The following is a 16,333-nucleotide window of genomic DNA, read 5'->3' as shown; positions in this document are numbered from 1 at the left end:
TGGAAACTCATTTTACATCTTACATACTGGATTTCTTAGTCCAGTTGCTGTACAAACCAATAATTCCCAGTATTGGGAGAAAAACATTCAAAATATAAAGCTAAGCTATGAAAATGAAATTAGAATTATTTATTTAAGTAATTTTTGCACCCATATGGCATAATTGCATCCCTAAACATGACGCCAGCAACCAAGCAATGACGAAATCCCAGGCTTTTTAACTGGAATATAAGTGGCTGCCCAAAACAAACATGGCGGCGGGAGAATCCCTACTCCGTCTCTATGGTAGGAATTCCTATTAGCGTTATGGTTTCCCGCGATCGGCAGGAAGTCGTTGGTTTTGTTACTCTATGGTTAGCGGAAGTGCTTCGTCTCTATGGTTAGGTGTCCAGCTGTCTTGCTGGAAACTGGCTCAGCTTAGGGGCGGCGGAGGCTTAAGTTTCGCGGGTACATTCGGGTTCCTTCAGGTGGGCAGCGCCGAGTGGAGCAGTGGAAATGCTTAGAGTTTAGTGAGCTCCTCGAGTCTTGGAGGACAGGTGTCAGGGGTGTGCTGGGAATTGGAGTGTTACTGGGGGGTTGTAGGTAGGAGGGGGAGAGAGCAGTTGCTGGGGGTAAGGAGGCCTGTAGGCTCATTCCCTGACACAGAGCCCCCAGCGCAGTGCGAGCGGACCCCCCAGCGCAGTGCGAGCGGACCCCCCAGCGCAGTGCGAGCGGACCCCCCAGTGCAGTGTCGCCGTCAGATCCAGCAAGATGTGGTTCATGTATGTACTCAGCTGGCTGGCCCTCCTCATCCAGGTGGCCTTTGTAACCCTGGCAATAGGTGAGTACCTCCTCATTACCCTGATGGTCACTGGAGTGCCCAATCAGACTGCAAGCTCCAGGGGGCGTGTCATATTTTACAAATTGGTCAGCGACTATTAATAGGGACACTTATTGTAAAAAAGGGTCTCAGTTGTTCCGGTTTAGTTGGGACGGGTACCCGGTCACGCAGCCCATTTTGTTTCCACGTGTTAAATCTGCACATGTATGTAACATGGTATTTTCTATGTATGTCTGCTTTGTTTTAGTCCACAGAAGGTTTATTTAGTTCTATAAAGTTCTGCGGAGTCTTCTGGATCCATACTGCTGCACGGAGCGCTTTTTTTCTTTAAAACAAGAAAATAAAAAATCCTGTACGGTTACAAATTCCTTTAATACTGTAGGCATCAATGTTTAGTACTCCGACTGTACCATTCCACTAGCAGGGGTGCCGGGTAATACCCTGTATGGTTTGGTGGCTTATATATTGTGTGTGCGCGCCTCTGTTATGGTTTAAGATGACATTATAACGTAAGGAAGCTTTACTTTACTGAGAGAGTGAAAGATAAATGGAACAGCCTTCCAGCAGAAGTGGTAGAGGGTAATACAGTGAGGGTATTAAACATGCACAGGATAGACATACGGCTCCTGAATCTAAGACGAGACCAACGTCTGATGGGTCTGATCTTTTATGGATCCCGTGTTATTTGTTGCCGGAGGAGACGTTTATTCTGTACGGTGACGCGTCTCGTGAACCTGGAGCTCCCCGTCTTTATAGGATGGGTGGGGTAATTACCCGCTTTAGTGTACTTTATTGTATTGGTAGAGGAATCGTGTCATTCATTGGCAGAAAGCTTTCCCGTTGACCTCAAATGGGGGGGATTACATCTTACGGTTCCAACGCCCGCGGGGTTTGCTGAGCCTGCCCCGGAGGAGCTGTCTGGAGGGCGCAGTATATCGTGTGGGGGGGGGTTAAAGGGGCGAATGCATACGGAAGGAGTCTGCCGGATCCCGGAGTGCTTTAGGAAGGGGAACACCACGTAAATCTATAGGGATATATATCATATATATTAAACACCTCTATACGTATTGCTTTAATATGCCAGGCTGCTGTTACAAAAAATGTAATCGCCCAACTTGGGGAAAATGGAACAAAACCCTTAATAATTTTGCTATATACTGCTTGTTATGCCCTGTCCTCCTATTGTACTGTGCTGCGGAATATGATGGCGCTATATGAAACAACAATAAAAATAATAAAATTCTATTTTACCCCAAATGGCTGGCTGCCGGCTGTAAGAACCTCTGGCCCTCTGGGTGCACAGGTCCTGATTTATGACGGGCGTAGATAGGTTGTGACGTGCGGAATATATTCTTGTACTCTGACCTCAGTGTATAGTAAAAGCCTTCCGTGTTCTGCATCCGATGGGACTTGATTTTATCAATTTAAAAGCGATGACAATAAATAATAAGCGTTTGAAATGTATGGTGCTCGGAAATCCAGCGCGGACGGGGTTAATGCTGTAAATGACTATTGTAGCTGGAAACGGCTGTTTTTTAATAGAATCTCTTCATAGGCATACAGAGACCCTTTATCACTCCCATCACTTCTGTGTTCCAATGGCCCGTTATCACTCCCATCACTCCTGTGTTCCAATGGCCCGTTATCACTCCCATCACTCCTGTGTTCCAATGGCACGTTATCACTTCCATCACTCCTGTGTTCCAATGGCCCTTTATCACTTCCATCACTCCTGTGTTCCAATGGCCCTTTATCACTCCCATCACTCCTGGGTTCCAATGGCCCTTTATCACTCCCATCACTCCTGTGTTCCAATGGCCCTTTATCACTCCCATCACTCCTGTGTTCCAATGGCCCGTTATCACTCCCATCACTCCTGTGTTCCAATGGCCCGTTATCACTCCCATCACTCCTGTGTTCCAATGGCCCTTTATCACTTCCATCACTCCTGTGTTCCAATGGCCCGTTATCACTCCCATCACTCCTGTGTTCCAATGGCCCTTTATCACTCCCATCACTCCTGTGTTCCAATGGCCCTTTATCCCTCCCATCACTCCTGTGTCCCAATGGCCCGTTATCACTCCCATCACTCCTGTGTTCCAATGGCCCTTTATCACTCCCATCACTCCTGTGTTCCAATGGCCCTTTATCACTCCCATCACTCCTGTGTTCCAATGGCCCGTTATCACTCCCATCACTCCTGTGTTCCAATGGCACGTTATCACTCCCATCACTCCTGTGTTCCAATGGCACGTTATCACTCCCATCACTCCTGTGTTCCAATGGCACGTTATCACTTCCATCACTCCTGTGTTCCAATGGCCCTTTATCACTTCCATCACTCCTGTGTTCCAATGGCCCGTTATCACTCCCATCACTCCTGTGTTCCAATGGCCCTTTATCACTCCCATCACTCCTGTGTTCCAATGGCCCTTTATCACTCCCATCACTCCTGTGTTCCAATGGCCCTTTATCACTCCCATCACTCCTGTGTTCCAATGGCCCTTTATCACTCCCATCACTCCTGTGTTCCAATGGCCCTTTATCACTCCCATCACTCCTGTGTTCCAATGGCCCTTTATCACTCCCATCACTCCTGTGTCCCAATGGCCCGATATCACTCCCATCACTCCTGTGTTCCAATGGCCCTTTATCACTCCCATCACTCCTGTGTTCCAATGGCCCTTTATCACTCCCATCACTCCTGTGTTCCAATGGCCCTTTATCACTCCCATCACTCCTGTGTTCCAATGGCCCGTTATCACTCCCATCACTCCTGTGTTCCAATGGCACGTTATCACTCCCATCACTCCTGTGTTCCAGTGGCACGTTATCACTCCCATCACTCCTGTGTTCCAATGGCACGTTGTGTTCACTGATTCAAGGTTAAGTTTAAATGGCTAATTGATGGTTAGACATTTTTTGTAATTATGTTACTGCCAGAAATTCGCTCTTTTCCATGAAAACAGCGGAGTGACCCCATGTTTTTGCGTGGCGGTGTGTATGTGACGTGGCTTTCCTCTCTGGCTGTGTTGTTTAACCGTTAAGCGCACATACGTGTAAATGTCTCTCTTTTTCAGCAGACGTGTGTTAGACATATGTTTGTTTTTGTATTAGCGAGTGCGGCTCGAGGTAGAGCTTTACCAAAACGTCTGGCTGCATAAAGCACACGGCTACCCAATGACACCAATGCTGTTGTTTTTATACATTATCGGGGCTTTTAGGGCCGGAGAACCCTGCGGTGCCCTCATACCCAGCAAACACTCTGAGTGCTCCCTGTAACTCACACTCCGCTAACTAGGGAAATGTGAACATGCGCGGGGTAGACATGCGGCTCCTGAATCTGAGACGAGACCAACGACTAATTAAGGTTTGAGTCTTTACAGGAGAAACGGGGGCCGAATCGGGCCGATCTGCTAAACATTCTGAGCTCCTAGTAATGACGGACTCAAGGATGTGGAGGCAGACAGTGCGGGGTACGTGGGATTTACTCGCTAATCGCTCGCAGAAGAAACACTATTAGACTCTAATGTAAACATCTAGCCCTTGTACAGCGCTGCGGCATATGGCAGTGCTATATAAAACAAATAACAATTTCCTGGTTAGACGACCCCGTGCCGGGATCCGCACTTTAGGTAATAGAGCCGTGTGCTTCCTAAAGGGTTAATGTTCTCATTTGCCTCCTCGGTACATCCAGGTTTACAGAGGGAGTTAAAGCCCCTCAGAGGGGCAATAATATATAAATATATATCGTTGCCCATTTCCTTGTGTTTATACCAGAAATCTTACTCGGAGACCGTTAAACCCGTCCATTAGTCCTCCGTGCTGATGGCGAGGGTCTGCACCGGGGCAGATACCTGGGTGGGTGGGGAGAGAAATGGGGCAATTCTTCTCATTATGTAGGAATACTCTGATTCTTCCGATATTAAATAGATATTCTGATGTTGAATGTATGAGAAACATGTAGTCTCTGCCGGCTGGAGGATCCGGTACGTTCGCCGTCCGTCGTCTGCCTCGGGAATGTAAAGGAACCCTGTTAAAACCATTTAGACGGCGAGGCCCTTCTGTGTCCTGGGAGTCCAGAAACCGAGGGGGTTCGTCGTGTAACGCGTGGCATCCGGAGGTCTCTGCCCGGTTACACGAATCCACTGTCACTTATAGTAAATCTGCGAGAGCGCTGACTGGGGGGTCTCGCTAGCCAGAGACGCTTATGCAACCGGCGCGTCCCCTGTCAGAGGAGTTATGGGGTCCATTCCACGACGACAGAGTTCACGATACGTTATGAAGGGCCAGCCCTACTGAACGTCTTTATAATGTATAACGTCACCCATGGAATTATTCATTATACAGGGCTGTCTGGGGGAACCTGCCAGTGCTGGCCCTTCATAATAAATAGTGAAGTGAGCGAACTTTGCGTTTAGTGAATAAACCCCCAAAGGTTAAGGAAATGGGACGCAAGCGGCTCCGTCATATCCCTGTTTGGCAATCTGGTTAACCCCGTGCATTCCCTGCTAGTCAGTCTCGTGCAGTCGGTAGCCTCCAAGATCCTTGTAAATCAGAAGCTCTTGTTAAATGGCAGACTGGGGGCCCCCGACGTCCTCCCACCGACCAAGCTGTCGGTCCGGCAATCACCTGCTCGGCTCTGAAGGTCCAGGAGAAGTGTCACGTTGTCTGTCGTAAAGTCCTGCGATCCATGGATGGTCATGGAAGGGCAGCAGTCTGCGCTCAGCAGCCCCCTCTGCCCCACCTGTCCTATGGCCCCCAGTTACCCCCAGTACTTTCTTTAGGGGTAGATCGTGTAAGTAAGGAGCGAGGGTATCGGAGTTAATGGCACCCACTCTGCTAATAGAGTCACAGCCAGCAGCAACGTGGGGGGAAAGGGTCTTTTTGGGAAATAACCTTCTCAGCACTTCATGGACTTGTAGATCAGGGTGGCCCCGTCCACTGATAATTAACCCTTACATGTGATGCATGGAGACATCCGGAGAGAGGGGGGTAGAAACATTCAAATGAGGAGAAAAGTTACAAGAGACTCAAATCTAACACTAGAGCGTCACTTCTACTGGGAGGCTAGTGTAGAAGTGGATCAGCCTCCCAGTAGAAGTGGTAGAGGGTAATACAGTGAGGGGGTTTAAACATGCATGGGAAAGGCGTAGCTTTTGGGTGCTCAGGACCATTACAATGATTTCCCTGTAATAAGGGCAGCGCGCCCGCCATTAATCCCCTTCATCCGATGTAAGCCTCGGAGCTCGTATCCCGGAATCCTCCGGAACGTAAGTCCCGCGTTTGATTTTCTCTTGTTGCCTGGAGGCGGCATCGGCCCCGGGGGGCCCACCGTCGGCTCCGTCCTAGTTTTGTGATCCCTCTAGGTCTGCGTGTAACTAAATTCAGAGCTAGAAATAGCTGCTGATCACTCATGATCAGCGCGGACCCGGCAGATATCGGGGGTCCTGTCGCGCTGTATGCCGTATAATTCCCAGCCGGTCGCCACGACAAAGTGCCTGAGTTTGGTTAAAAAAAAAAAATCAATAAATTAAGATGATGCTTTTTTTTTTTTATTATTCCATTAATGGTGGTCTTATATTTGAGCAAATACGTTATATCTGCAAGCGGCTCTCACGCCTTCTAAAATCTGCATACTATGTCCTTTTCATTGGCCTCTAGATTGTAAGCTCTTGCGCTCGGGGCCCCTTTTCTCTAATGTATCAGCTCGTCTTGGTCCATCAGCCCCGTCAGACCCTTTGAATGTACGGACTCTAAGAAGCTCGATATTCGTATGATTTCTGTATGTGATGTGTATATCGTCATCTCATGTCTCTTCTTTGGTCTCTTGCAGCGGCCGGACTGTACTACCTGGCGGAGCTGATCGAGGAGTATACTGTTGTCACCAGCAGGATTATAAAGTACATGATCTGGGTAAGTTCTTGGAAGTCCAGGTTTATTAGTACAGTGAAACCAGATTTGTTTTCACGCTAGAAGTCCTGCATTTGCGTTATGATCGTAGGACATTATTCACTAAATGGGGAGTTGTCTGTCTCAACTTCACTGTGTATTGTGAATGCATACCCATGTCCCTGCAGGAAGGGCTGGGCTGGCCCTGTATAATGTATAGTTCAGTCAAAGATCATTTAACGCCCGGACCTGTATGTAGCGGCTGGGTTGGATAAGCTGGCTGTTTGTCTTGCAGTTTTCTACGGCGGTGCTAATTGGACTGTATCTGTTTGAGAAGTTCCCCGGGGTGATGATCGGGGTCGGCCTCTTCACCAACGTAGTGTACTTCGGGCTGCTGCAGACGTTCCCATTTATCATGCTGACGTCCCCCAACTTCATCTTGTCGTGCGGTGAGTCCTCAGACAATAATAATGCTATCTAAGCACAATCTACTAGAAAAGCAGCCTGACTCGTTCTCGTACTGCCGTAGAATGGTATGGCTCGGTCTCAGTCACCACGGTGGACTCTCTGACTAATGAAAGTCTATGAAGGAATAGACTTCATTAGCATTGCCATAAAGCGTCAGCTCAGTGTGTGGTTTGAACCGGGAAAGTCACCCAAAATATGACATGACTGACAGGGACGGCGGCTCCGGGTCTGCAGATAAAGGGAGATTATTAGAACAAAAAGGGGGGGGGGGGGGGACAGGTTTTTGTATACGGCAGCGGAGACTACATAACTGTTTGCGGGGCCGAGGTTTATGTTCCACGTGATTTCCCCTTTCATCATTTTTAAGCCCTTTATGAAATAATCCCCTTCTCCTTTACCCAAATTGGGTTATCGCACACAATTTCCCCGACGTTGCCTACCCAGCAGCCTGATCCACAAGGAACGCACGTGCATGAATCGGCTGCAGCGAAATAATCTGCGGTGCTTTCTTTCATATGAATTACGGATAACGCTGCAGGGCTTCTGCATTCCCTACATCCAACCAGAACCTTAAATAAACGAAGGTAACCGGAATAATAGCCCGCGGTCCCGCGCACGCTGATGGCCCGCGGTGCCGTTACTAGCCGGGGGAGCGCAGGTCTCTGATGGCGGTGTAGTCTGCGCAGGGCTGAACAGTTAATGAGTCAGCAGCTGCTGTCATTAGTCTCTCGGGCTTTAGTAACTTATCACGAGTTCTAAACACTGGTCAGCGATTATTCAAAGCCTCTTGCAGCTAAACCTTTAATGTTCCCTGACAGCTCTCGTGGTTCTCAATCACTACTTGGCTTTCCAGTTCTTCGCAGAAGAGTATTACCCCTTCTCAGAGGTACGTTAAAAATATATATATATATATATATATATATATATATATATATATGTTAAAAATATATTTCTATTCTTCTTCTTATTATGGGCACTAAAAATGGTTCTATATTAGGCTGTCTCTCCAGCATGTTTTTGTTTGATTAAGAGGAGACCTCGTAGCTCTTAAAATCTTGCTCTGTGGATACGTTCAATGTCCACGAGACCTACAGCTCCCCGTCGCTATATGAGGCTGAAATAAGGACTGGGTTAGTTTCTCTGCCTTTTTTATCCGTGTTCCTCCGCTCGGGTGTGCGTCTGAAGCCCTGCCGTCTGTCTGGCGTTACGGAAATCCTCTCGCCCCAGACATGAAGCTCCGGAAGGGATTTTGTTAATCTGTCAGGAACACTCATTGCTGTAATCGCACCAAACCGGTCTTCTCCATCCCCACCCCACCCACAAAATCTGGAAACCTGACGTATCTATTTCCATCCCAACTTATGTTTATCTATAACTATTGCTGCCTTCCTAAAGGCCTTGTATAGAATAGCGGGGCTTGTCGGGGATGTCGGGTGTGCGTGCAGTTATTGATTATTAATTCTCCGCAGGTTCTCGCATACTTCACCTTCTGCTTGTGGCTCATCCCGTTTGCGTTCTTCGTGTCGCTGTCGGCCGGAGAGAACGTATTGCCGTCGACGATACAACAAGGAGGTGAGTCTCTGAGCTCCCCCTGTATGCGCTGCCGCTCAAAAGTTTGGGGTCGCTTAGAAATTTCCTTGTTTTTGAAAGAAAATTGTGTCCATTTAAAATAACATGAAATGAATGAGAAATCCAGCGCAGACGGGGTTAATGTTGTAAATGACTATTGTAGTCATTGAAACCCTTTTTGCAATTATTTCATTGTTTTCTATGAAAACAGCTGAGTGACCCCAAACTTTTGAATGGTCGTTCTTTGGAATATATATATGTTAATATGATTTTGTTTGCCCGCAGCCTTGATTGGTTCAGTATAATGATTATAATTATCCCAGATCCGGGACTTCTTGGGGTCGTTTCTTTACATTTAGGGTCGCTAAGCGGCGCAGAAGCCAAATTAACTATAATTCTAGAATTCCTTGTTTTTTTACGGTCGCTTTGTGTCCCGCAGATGACGTGGTGTCCAACTATTTCACAAAGGGTAAGAGAGGAAAGCGTTCTGGAATCCTCGTCATCTTCTCCTTCATCAAGGAGGCCATCTTGCCGAGCCGGCAGAAGATGTACTGAGCCTGCTGCCCTCCTTGCTGTAAAAACCTGTGCAAAAGCAGCCATGCAGTATCCCAACGCGCGCTGCTAAGGAAAACCAGGAATAAAGCATCTGGGGGATTCATAGCGGCCTGCCTTTACATTTGCACAGAAAACGAGGTTTTTTTCCCCCCCCAAAAAAGGGATTGTCTTAAGGAATATAAGCACTGCAGTACGGATATAGCACAGTGTGCGGTGGGCTGCGTCTCGTACCCACATGAACTGAGCCTGAAGTGGGGATTTCTGTGTGTGGACACAAAAAAACGATCAAAAAAATATATGCGCCAGTTTGCGGATCATGGTGAAAGTTATTCCTCCCCAGTCTAACCAGTTCTAACAACAGTGATTCAAGGAAAACTCCAAAATGCTCTTTCTGCGAAGGATCGACCCCGTGATCTAGTTAGATTTTAACAAACTTCGCTTAGTGCCAATAGGTTGTACTTTTCATGTCGGCGTAGCGGCCGCTTGGCCCCCCCTGGACGTTCAGCGGAGGCGTTCGGGAAAAGTATCGCTCGCTGCGCCAGCGGATATTTTGATTTGTTTGACGCGAGTCATCGTTCATCCGCAGCACTGGTCGGCACCCCTGTGAAATAAAGGCTACGTTTCTTAATAATCGTTACTTCTTCTTACTAAGACAGGCGGCACTTTTTGGGTGGCACGTAAAGCCACCCGAAAAAAACATGATCAATACGCAGGCGTAGGGAATGCGATCAGGTGTAATAAAGAACGGGAGGGTCCCTTTGTGTTCACATTAGTGAGACGACAGCCCGATCCACCAGGAATTTTTAGTATGAAGCGCTGCGCGAGGTCATTATTATCTTTTCACCTTTGAAGAAAGATGGGGTCCTGGGACCACCATAGAAATTATTACCGTTGGAACAGAGGTGTCCAACCTGCGGCCCTTCAGCTGCTGCAGGACTACGTCTCCCATAATGCTCTTTCAGCTAGGGGGCTGGCTCAGGAATACGGGAGATGTAGTCCTGCAACAGCTGGAGGGCCGCAGGTTGGACACCCCTGCTTTAGGCTGGTCCTTTAACGTCAAGGGTTAATGATCAGGCTATAATTTAGTATGCTTTGCAGCCATGAGGTCATTACGGTTTAAAAAGCTCCGACACCAAGCGGCGTTGCATTAAAAGTTCAGTACAAAGAGATAAACGAAAGCCGGGGGGCTCCCAACGCTCTTTTGCTCTCAATGTCCCCGCCGACTGCTCCCGCGTCTCCCCGGTATCCGTTAACCAGGCCCCCTGCGGTGCTTCTGTGAAGGGGCGGAGCCTGCGCGCACACACACTCTCCCCTGATTGGAGGGACGGGGAAAAGGCTGCCCCTGCGGGGAGAGCTGTGTCTCCGTCCCCTTTTTTGAGCAATTGCTCCAGGAGGCCAGAAGAACGCAGGCGGATTTGCGGAGAGAGGACGGTGCGGAAACGTAACACGTACCCAAAAGCGGGAGTTTTCACAATGGCTAATTGGTTCTTTTGTGATCTACTGTGTTTAGAGGTTTGTAGATAAGCCAGTTGGTGTCTGAAATGAAGTAATTGCTCCGTAAGCGAGTCTTACTCTCTGCCTCTGTGTATTGGGGTAAAGTATGATTTTATTTTGTCCACACGCACATTTATAATTATTTGACTCGCTGAGTGACGCGCGTCAGATCGCCTGTGAAACGCGTTGGGGAGGAGAGCCCCTGTCCTTGCTCCAAAAGGACCACCCTGGTTGTTACACTGAAGCCGCTGGGGAAAATCTGGCGGGTTTTTGGATGCGTTTCTAAGCTTATCTTGATCACCAGCAAATAGCGAGAGATTTCAGAATTTTTAAGGAAGTTTTATTTAACGAAATCGCTGCCGCAATCCCACCTGACAGCGCTCATGTAAAAAAATAAAATAAATAAATCAGGTTCTCCTCCTGTGTCCCGGGCAGTTTGATTATTAATTATATATATCTATATAAAACACTTATTTCCTATAAACGCCCCCGTTCTTTAGCCATCTTCTTAAACTGGGAGTCGTATGTCTGTCGCAGGTGAAACTCGATTTCCGGCTGGTTGTGCGGTCCGCTGGCCGGCTGATGCTTTCTGGGCAGTTCAATGACATGGGTGGACTTGAATTCCTGAGGCATACGGATCCTGCCCCGAGGAACGGTGCCTGGAAAAAGCTTCCTCTCGATGACCTCGTACGGCAGACTCGAGGGTGGAGTGGCGACCCTTCCCGAAGCCGTGCGGATCTTTCGATTCCCACCGCTGTCTTTTATGATGGATACGTAGGCGCTGAAGTCCTCTCTGATGGGTTCTTCTGGCTCGGCGCCCAATCTAAGAGTCGGACGTCTCGAGATGCTGGTCGCTGGTGGCATTGATGGGTTGACACTTCGGTTCCAGTTACAGCTCAGCGTTCCAGACCTCCGACTCTCGGACCGCGTAGAGGAACCCGGTGTTTTTGTCTTGTCTCCCTTTTGTAAATGGAGTTTCTCGCCCTTTGAGGAATTAGCGTCGCTATCTTTGTATCCATCAGACGACTTTGAATGGTAACAGCGAAGAGGCTTTGACTCCGATAAATCCCGTTCTCTGCATCCATGCTTTTGTCGTATATTTTCCGGGAAGCCCTTTGCGTCGATCCATTTAGAGAAATTGGATTGACGAAGTAACTCCTCTCGCTTCTGCAATTCATACAAATAGAATTATAAGGAATTCCATAGACGGACATAAATATATATTGTCACTCAATGGTCACTCAACCATTAGAGGTGCAACTAGTTCTTTAATAATAAAAAATATTAACCCTTTTAACATTTACCTTCATATTTAATCGCGTTTCCTGTTCTGTTTCATAAATGTTGTTTACGAGTCTGTCCATCTTCTTCACGTCACGTGCGTAACTTTCCTTCTCCTTCTTCCACATGATGCTTTTCAGGTACCTGGGGGGGGGGGCAATTATATTTATTTATATAGCGCCAGCAGATTCTATAGAGTTTTCAAATTAAAATCTTAAACGGTAACAAACTGGTACAAAGGGAGAAGAGGGTCCGGCTCCTGGGAGCTTACAATCTAGCCGGTGGTGGAGGGGGAGGTTAGGTTGCGCGCTTGTTGTTAAAATTGGGTTTTCAGGGAGCTTTTGAAAGTCGCGGACGGGAGAGAAAGTCTAATGGAACGAGAAGCCTAATGGAATGGAACTCTGGCCGCTTCGATTAGAGCCGCCACGTTATTGCAGATGCTGAATTTTAGAGTCGGCAAGAAGACTTTGTCCTAACATGAGAGGAATTGGCTGGGGGCAGAAGCTTTGCACCTTCAGGACACGCTCGCTGGTTTATACAGATTACAGGACGTATTCACTAAGTAGCGCCGGGGGGAATCGGCCACGAGGAAGGACAATGTCTGCGTTTGAAGAGAGAGGGTTGGAGTCCGATACCTTGCACAGTCGCGATGACAATGGATTTTGCACAAATCAATTGGTTTTAGGCCCTTTGTGTCCTTGGCATAGACATCTGCTGCGGCCTCCACCAATGTCACGAGACACTCCTGCAGCCCCTCGCGTGCGGCCAGATGAAGAGGCGTTACTCCATTCCTGTCTTTCCTGAAGAAATAACAGATAAATGGGGGGGAAATAAACAATTATCCATCAAAGACCCAAAACACTGGCTGCTCAAACATCAAGTCCATTTCCCATCACACACCGGATACTCGATGATTAGCAATGGCTAATAAAAAATATATGACCACTGGCATACCAACTGACATGGCAGCTCCTCCCCGAATCCCTGTCTCCTTCTTTCCTCCCCTGGTGTCCCTCTTTCCTCCCCTGGTGTCCCTCTTTCCTCCCCTGGTGTCCCTCTTTCCTCCCCTAGTGTCCCTCTTTCCTCTCTTCTTTTCTAGGAGGTCAGAATGTTTGCTGGGTATGAGGGGATCGCAGGGTTCTACAGCCCTAAAAGCCCCGATAACGTGTATAGAAACAGCAGGGAACGGCTTTATAAATTATACTGAATTGTAAAATGGATTATTCTTCCACTCGGTTATATAATAACTGTAGCTCCTTGCATTACATTGCAGTTTATTGACCCGGGGCGGTGTAATGAGCCCCGAGGAACGTGAGGGACGTTTCTGGAGTCCATGCCGGCCAAAGCACAGTCCTCCATCGGGTAGATCTCTGCCCCAGGTAAGGTAGCTTTAGGTCTGCTGCCCTATACCAGAAGCCACCCAGTTTCCCCATGTCGGGGGCTCGTTTGCCCATAGGGCACAAGACACGCCACTTCTAGTGACATAAAGCATGGCCGGATGAGAAAGGTACTCACGCGTTAACGTCAGCTCCGCGGCCTATCAAGAACCGCACGCAGTCCAGCGCTCGAGAGCCGTTCTTCTGGTTTAAAGTCAGGTGGAGAGGACTCCGGCCCAAACGCGTTGGAAGGTTAAGGTTCACGTTGTAACGCTCGGCTAGTAGCTTTAAACACTGGAGCTTGGCTTGGCGGGCAGCCGTATGGATTGCTGTGAAGCCCTGTCGGGAAAAACAGACTCGACCATCAGGTTACCGGCAGAGCTACAGATAAAACCGGTCAGCCCCCCCCCAGAACGCCCGCTCTAAATCCTCCTTGGCATTGATTTACGTGATGTTGCCCATGCCACATAAAGCTATAGGAACAAAAGTTCTCTTGTCGCTGCACACCGTCTTAGAACAAGAGGCCATAATATAAAACGAGAGGGTCATAGGCTTAGGTAGTTGTACAGCCTCCCAGCAGAGGTGGTAGAGGGTAATACAGTGAGGTATTAAACATGCATGGGATAGGCTCCTGAATCTAAGACGAGACCAACGACTGATTAAGGTTTGAGTCGTTACAGCAGGAGAAACGGGCGACTAGACGGGGGCCGGATGGGGCTAATGTGCCAATAAATGTTGACCAAATGCCCCTCGAACAGCACTTACATATCTGTCTGCTTTGAGTTCAGAGCCGGCGTTTGCCAAGCTGAGTTTAAGCCAGTCGACGTTCCCAAGAGTGGCAGCCATCAGCTGGTCCGAGGTGAGGTTGTCCAGGGCGGGCCGCACCGGGGCCTTGTGGCTTCTCGGAGTGAAAAATAAAATGGAAAGCGTTTAATATTACAATGAGGAGCAGCCGGCGTCCCATCACTCATATAATTCCCCAGAAAATGCCATTGAGTACAATAAATACGCTTCTATGCTGCGTTATTATTAATATATTCATCGTATGAACCCTCATTCCTGATTATAGCCATAGCTGACAACAGTCCCAACAACAGGACCGGTCCCATTTATTTGGACTACTAGAGGTTTAGCATACAGGAAAAACGTGAGTTCCATAGGCACCATGTGACATCATGTTGCCCCCATGTGATGTCATTCGCAGTCCAGTATCCACCTTGATTCTTGTACTAGTCATATATCATCCTCTATATACCTATTTACACATCGATTTGCCCAGAGAAGGCGGGGCTTGGGGCATTAAGGGGCAATAATAATATAATAATAATACGTCACATTTAACATGATAGGGATTGATTTATACATAAAGTGGAGAATTCAACATTTTATTAGTAGTCTAAAAACAAATGATTTTCGTACATTTGTAACATTAAATATCTTTTTCTGCTTGTTTGGTGGCTCTTCCTGGCCCCGGGGGCTCCTTTTACCTACGAGGACCAAGTGGCGTGGCCCATATGGCAGGAATCCCCCCCAAATGGCTGATAATGATTGGGGCACGGGATCCATTCATTATTTATTACCGTTACTTAGTATCTAAACACTTGGAGAATGTATTTATAGCCAGCCACTCCCATCAGCCTCAGCCAGCTAGGTGGGATGACAGGTGGCCCTCCGGACAGCCGCGTTCACATTTAACGTGTGTCTTACCTGGAAGAGCCAGACATCACAGAGAGAGGACGCCAACGTCCTGTCACCGCTTCTGATCACGGATCTGTCACGCGTGTCACAGGTCTAGGTATGCAGAGCAAACGTCCTTCACACAGAAAGAAAGCCCTGCCTCGAGGAAATCAACACAGTTACCGGGTAACCTGTATAAACAAACAGCGCAAGCTGAGTGATCAGCAGCCACATCCAAACAGAAGTGAGGGATCCCGGGGGCGTGTCCACCCTGATTATCTCTCATTGGCCGCAGAACGTTCTAACCTGAAACAAACAAACAGCGCCTCGTCCAATCCTGGAAGACGGAATCTTCTGTCACCTGCATCCTGCATCCCAAGGCTTTTTTATTTTGTGGTGGGTTTTTTTTACACATTTTTTACACCAAATAAACGTTACAGAGGGCAGGAAGCGCAGCGAATATTTACTAATATTTATTTATAGAGCACCAGCAGATACCGTAGCGCTGTTACAATAAGGGATCGGGGAAAATCAACAAATCAAAGTGAGAAGTGGTTATTAAAGTGATAATTGTGAGGATACGTTTAGCGAATCAATCGCTTTAAAAGGAACTTCTGTATTTGAAGAAATAAAGGTTATTATGAGCATTATATATATATATATATATACGTGTGTGCTGTATATATACCGGTGTATATATACCGGTCTATATATACGCGGTATACGGAAGATCTAGAGATACGTAATGTCTGACTGATCCTTTAGTAGGATACCTGGGAACCCGTGGGCCCCGGATCCTACCCTTGCAGAAAGCGGCCAGGACCGCCCACTGATGTCAATGGGCGGTCCCACTGACATTGCGGGGAAGCTCCCCCATTTAAAGGGGAAATATGCGATTTGGGTGTCGTCCGGCAGGTGCAGCGCTTCACCCGGCGCCTCTGGCCGAAAACTGGAGAGTTTCCACGTATGTTTATTGGTCATTTATTCGCTAAGTGGAGCGTTGTCAGGCGGACGGGTGTCCAGTTTCATCTCTGTCCCTTTCAAACAAAATTAGTTACCTGGTATTTACCTTTAAATGTTCTAAAACAGTTCAAGATACACCAATTGTTAGTAAATCTGTTATATAACAACATGTTATGACGGTGAAATTTGGAGAAAATTTCAATTTTTAAGTAGTCTCCCAAGCGTCCCTATTCAGGCG

The 16,333-nt window shown here is 47.7% G+C and overlaps 1 protein-coding gene across 1 annotated transcript; it reads left to right on the top strand.

The window, feature by feature from the left end:
* Window positions 1-750: 750 nt before the first annotated feature.
* LOC149279531 (protein TEX261) lies at window positions 751-9,304 on the top strand. Its single transcript, XM_089501088.1, has 6 exons — window positions 751-820; window positions 6,657-6,736; window positions 7,008-7,161; window positions 7,999-8,066; window positions 8,650-8,752; window positions 9,189-9,304. Exons 1-6 carry the CDS (start codon window positions 751-753, stop codon window positions 9,302-9,304), a joined length of 591 nt encoding a protein of 196 aa, XP_089357214.1.
* The last annotated feature ends 7,029 nt before the right edge of the window (window positions 9,305-16,333 follow it).

Source organism: Sceloporus occidentalis, unplaced genomic scaffold, assembly GCF_023333645.1.
Source record: "Sceloporus occidentalis isolate IW3139 unplaced genomic scaffold, rSceOcc1.0.p SCAF_163, whole genome shotgun sequence".
In the NCBI taxonomy this organism is placed as follows: Eukaryota; Metazoa; Chordata; class Lepidosauria; order Squamata; family Phrynosomatidae; genus Sceloporus; species Sceloporus occidentalis.
This window is presented reverse-complemented; position numbering and strand designations above follow the sequence as displayed.

Bases quoted from the DNA above. Each gene is read 5' to 3' on its own strand.
- LOC149279531 (XM_089501088.1), top strand. From the start codon at position 751: ATGTGGTTCATGTATGTACTCAGCTGGCTGGCCCTCCTCATCCAGGTG. The intron at 7,162-7,998 runs GTGAGTCCTCAG...GTTCCCTGACAG, and splicing joins CAACTTCATCTTGTCGTGCG to CTCTCGTGGTTCTCAATCAC. The intron at 8,067-8,649 runs GTACGTTAAAAA...AATTCTCCGCAG, and splicing joins AGTATTACCCCTTCTCAGAG to GTTCTCGCATACTTCACCTT.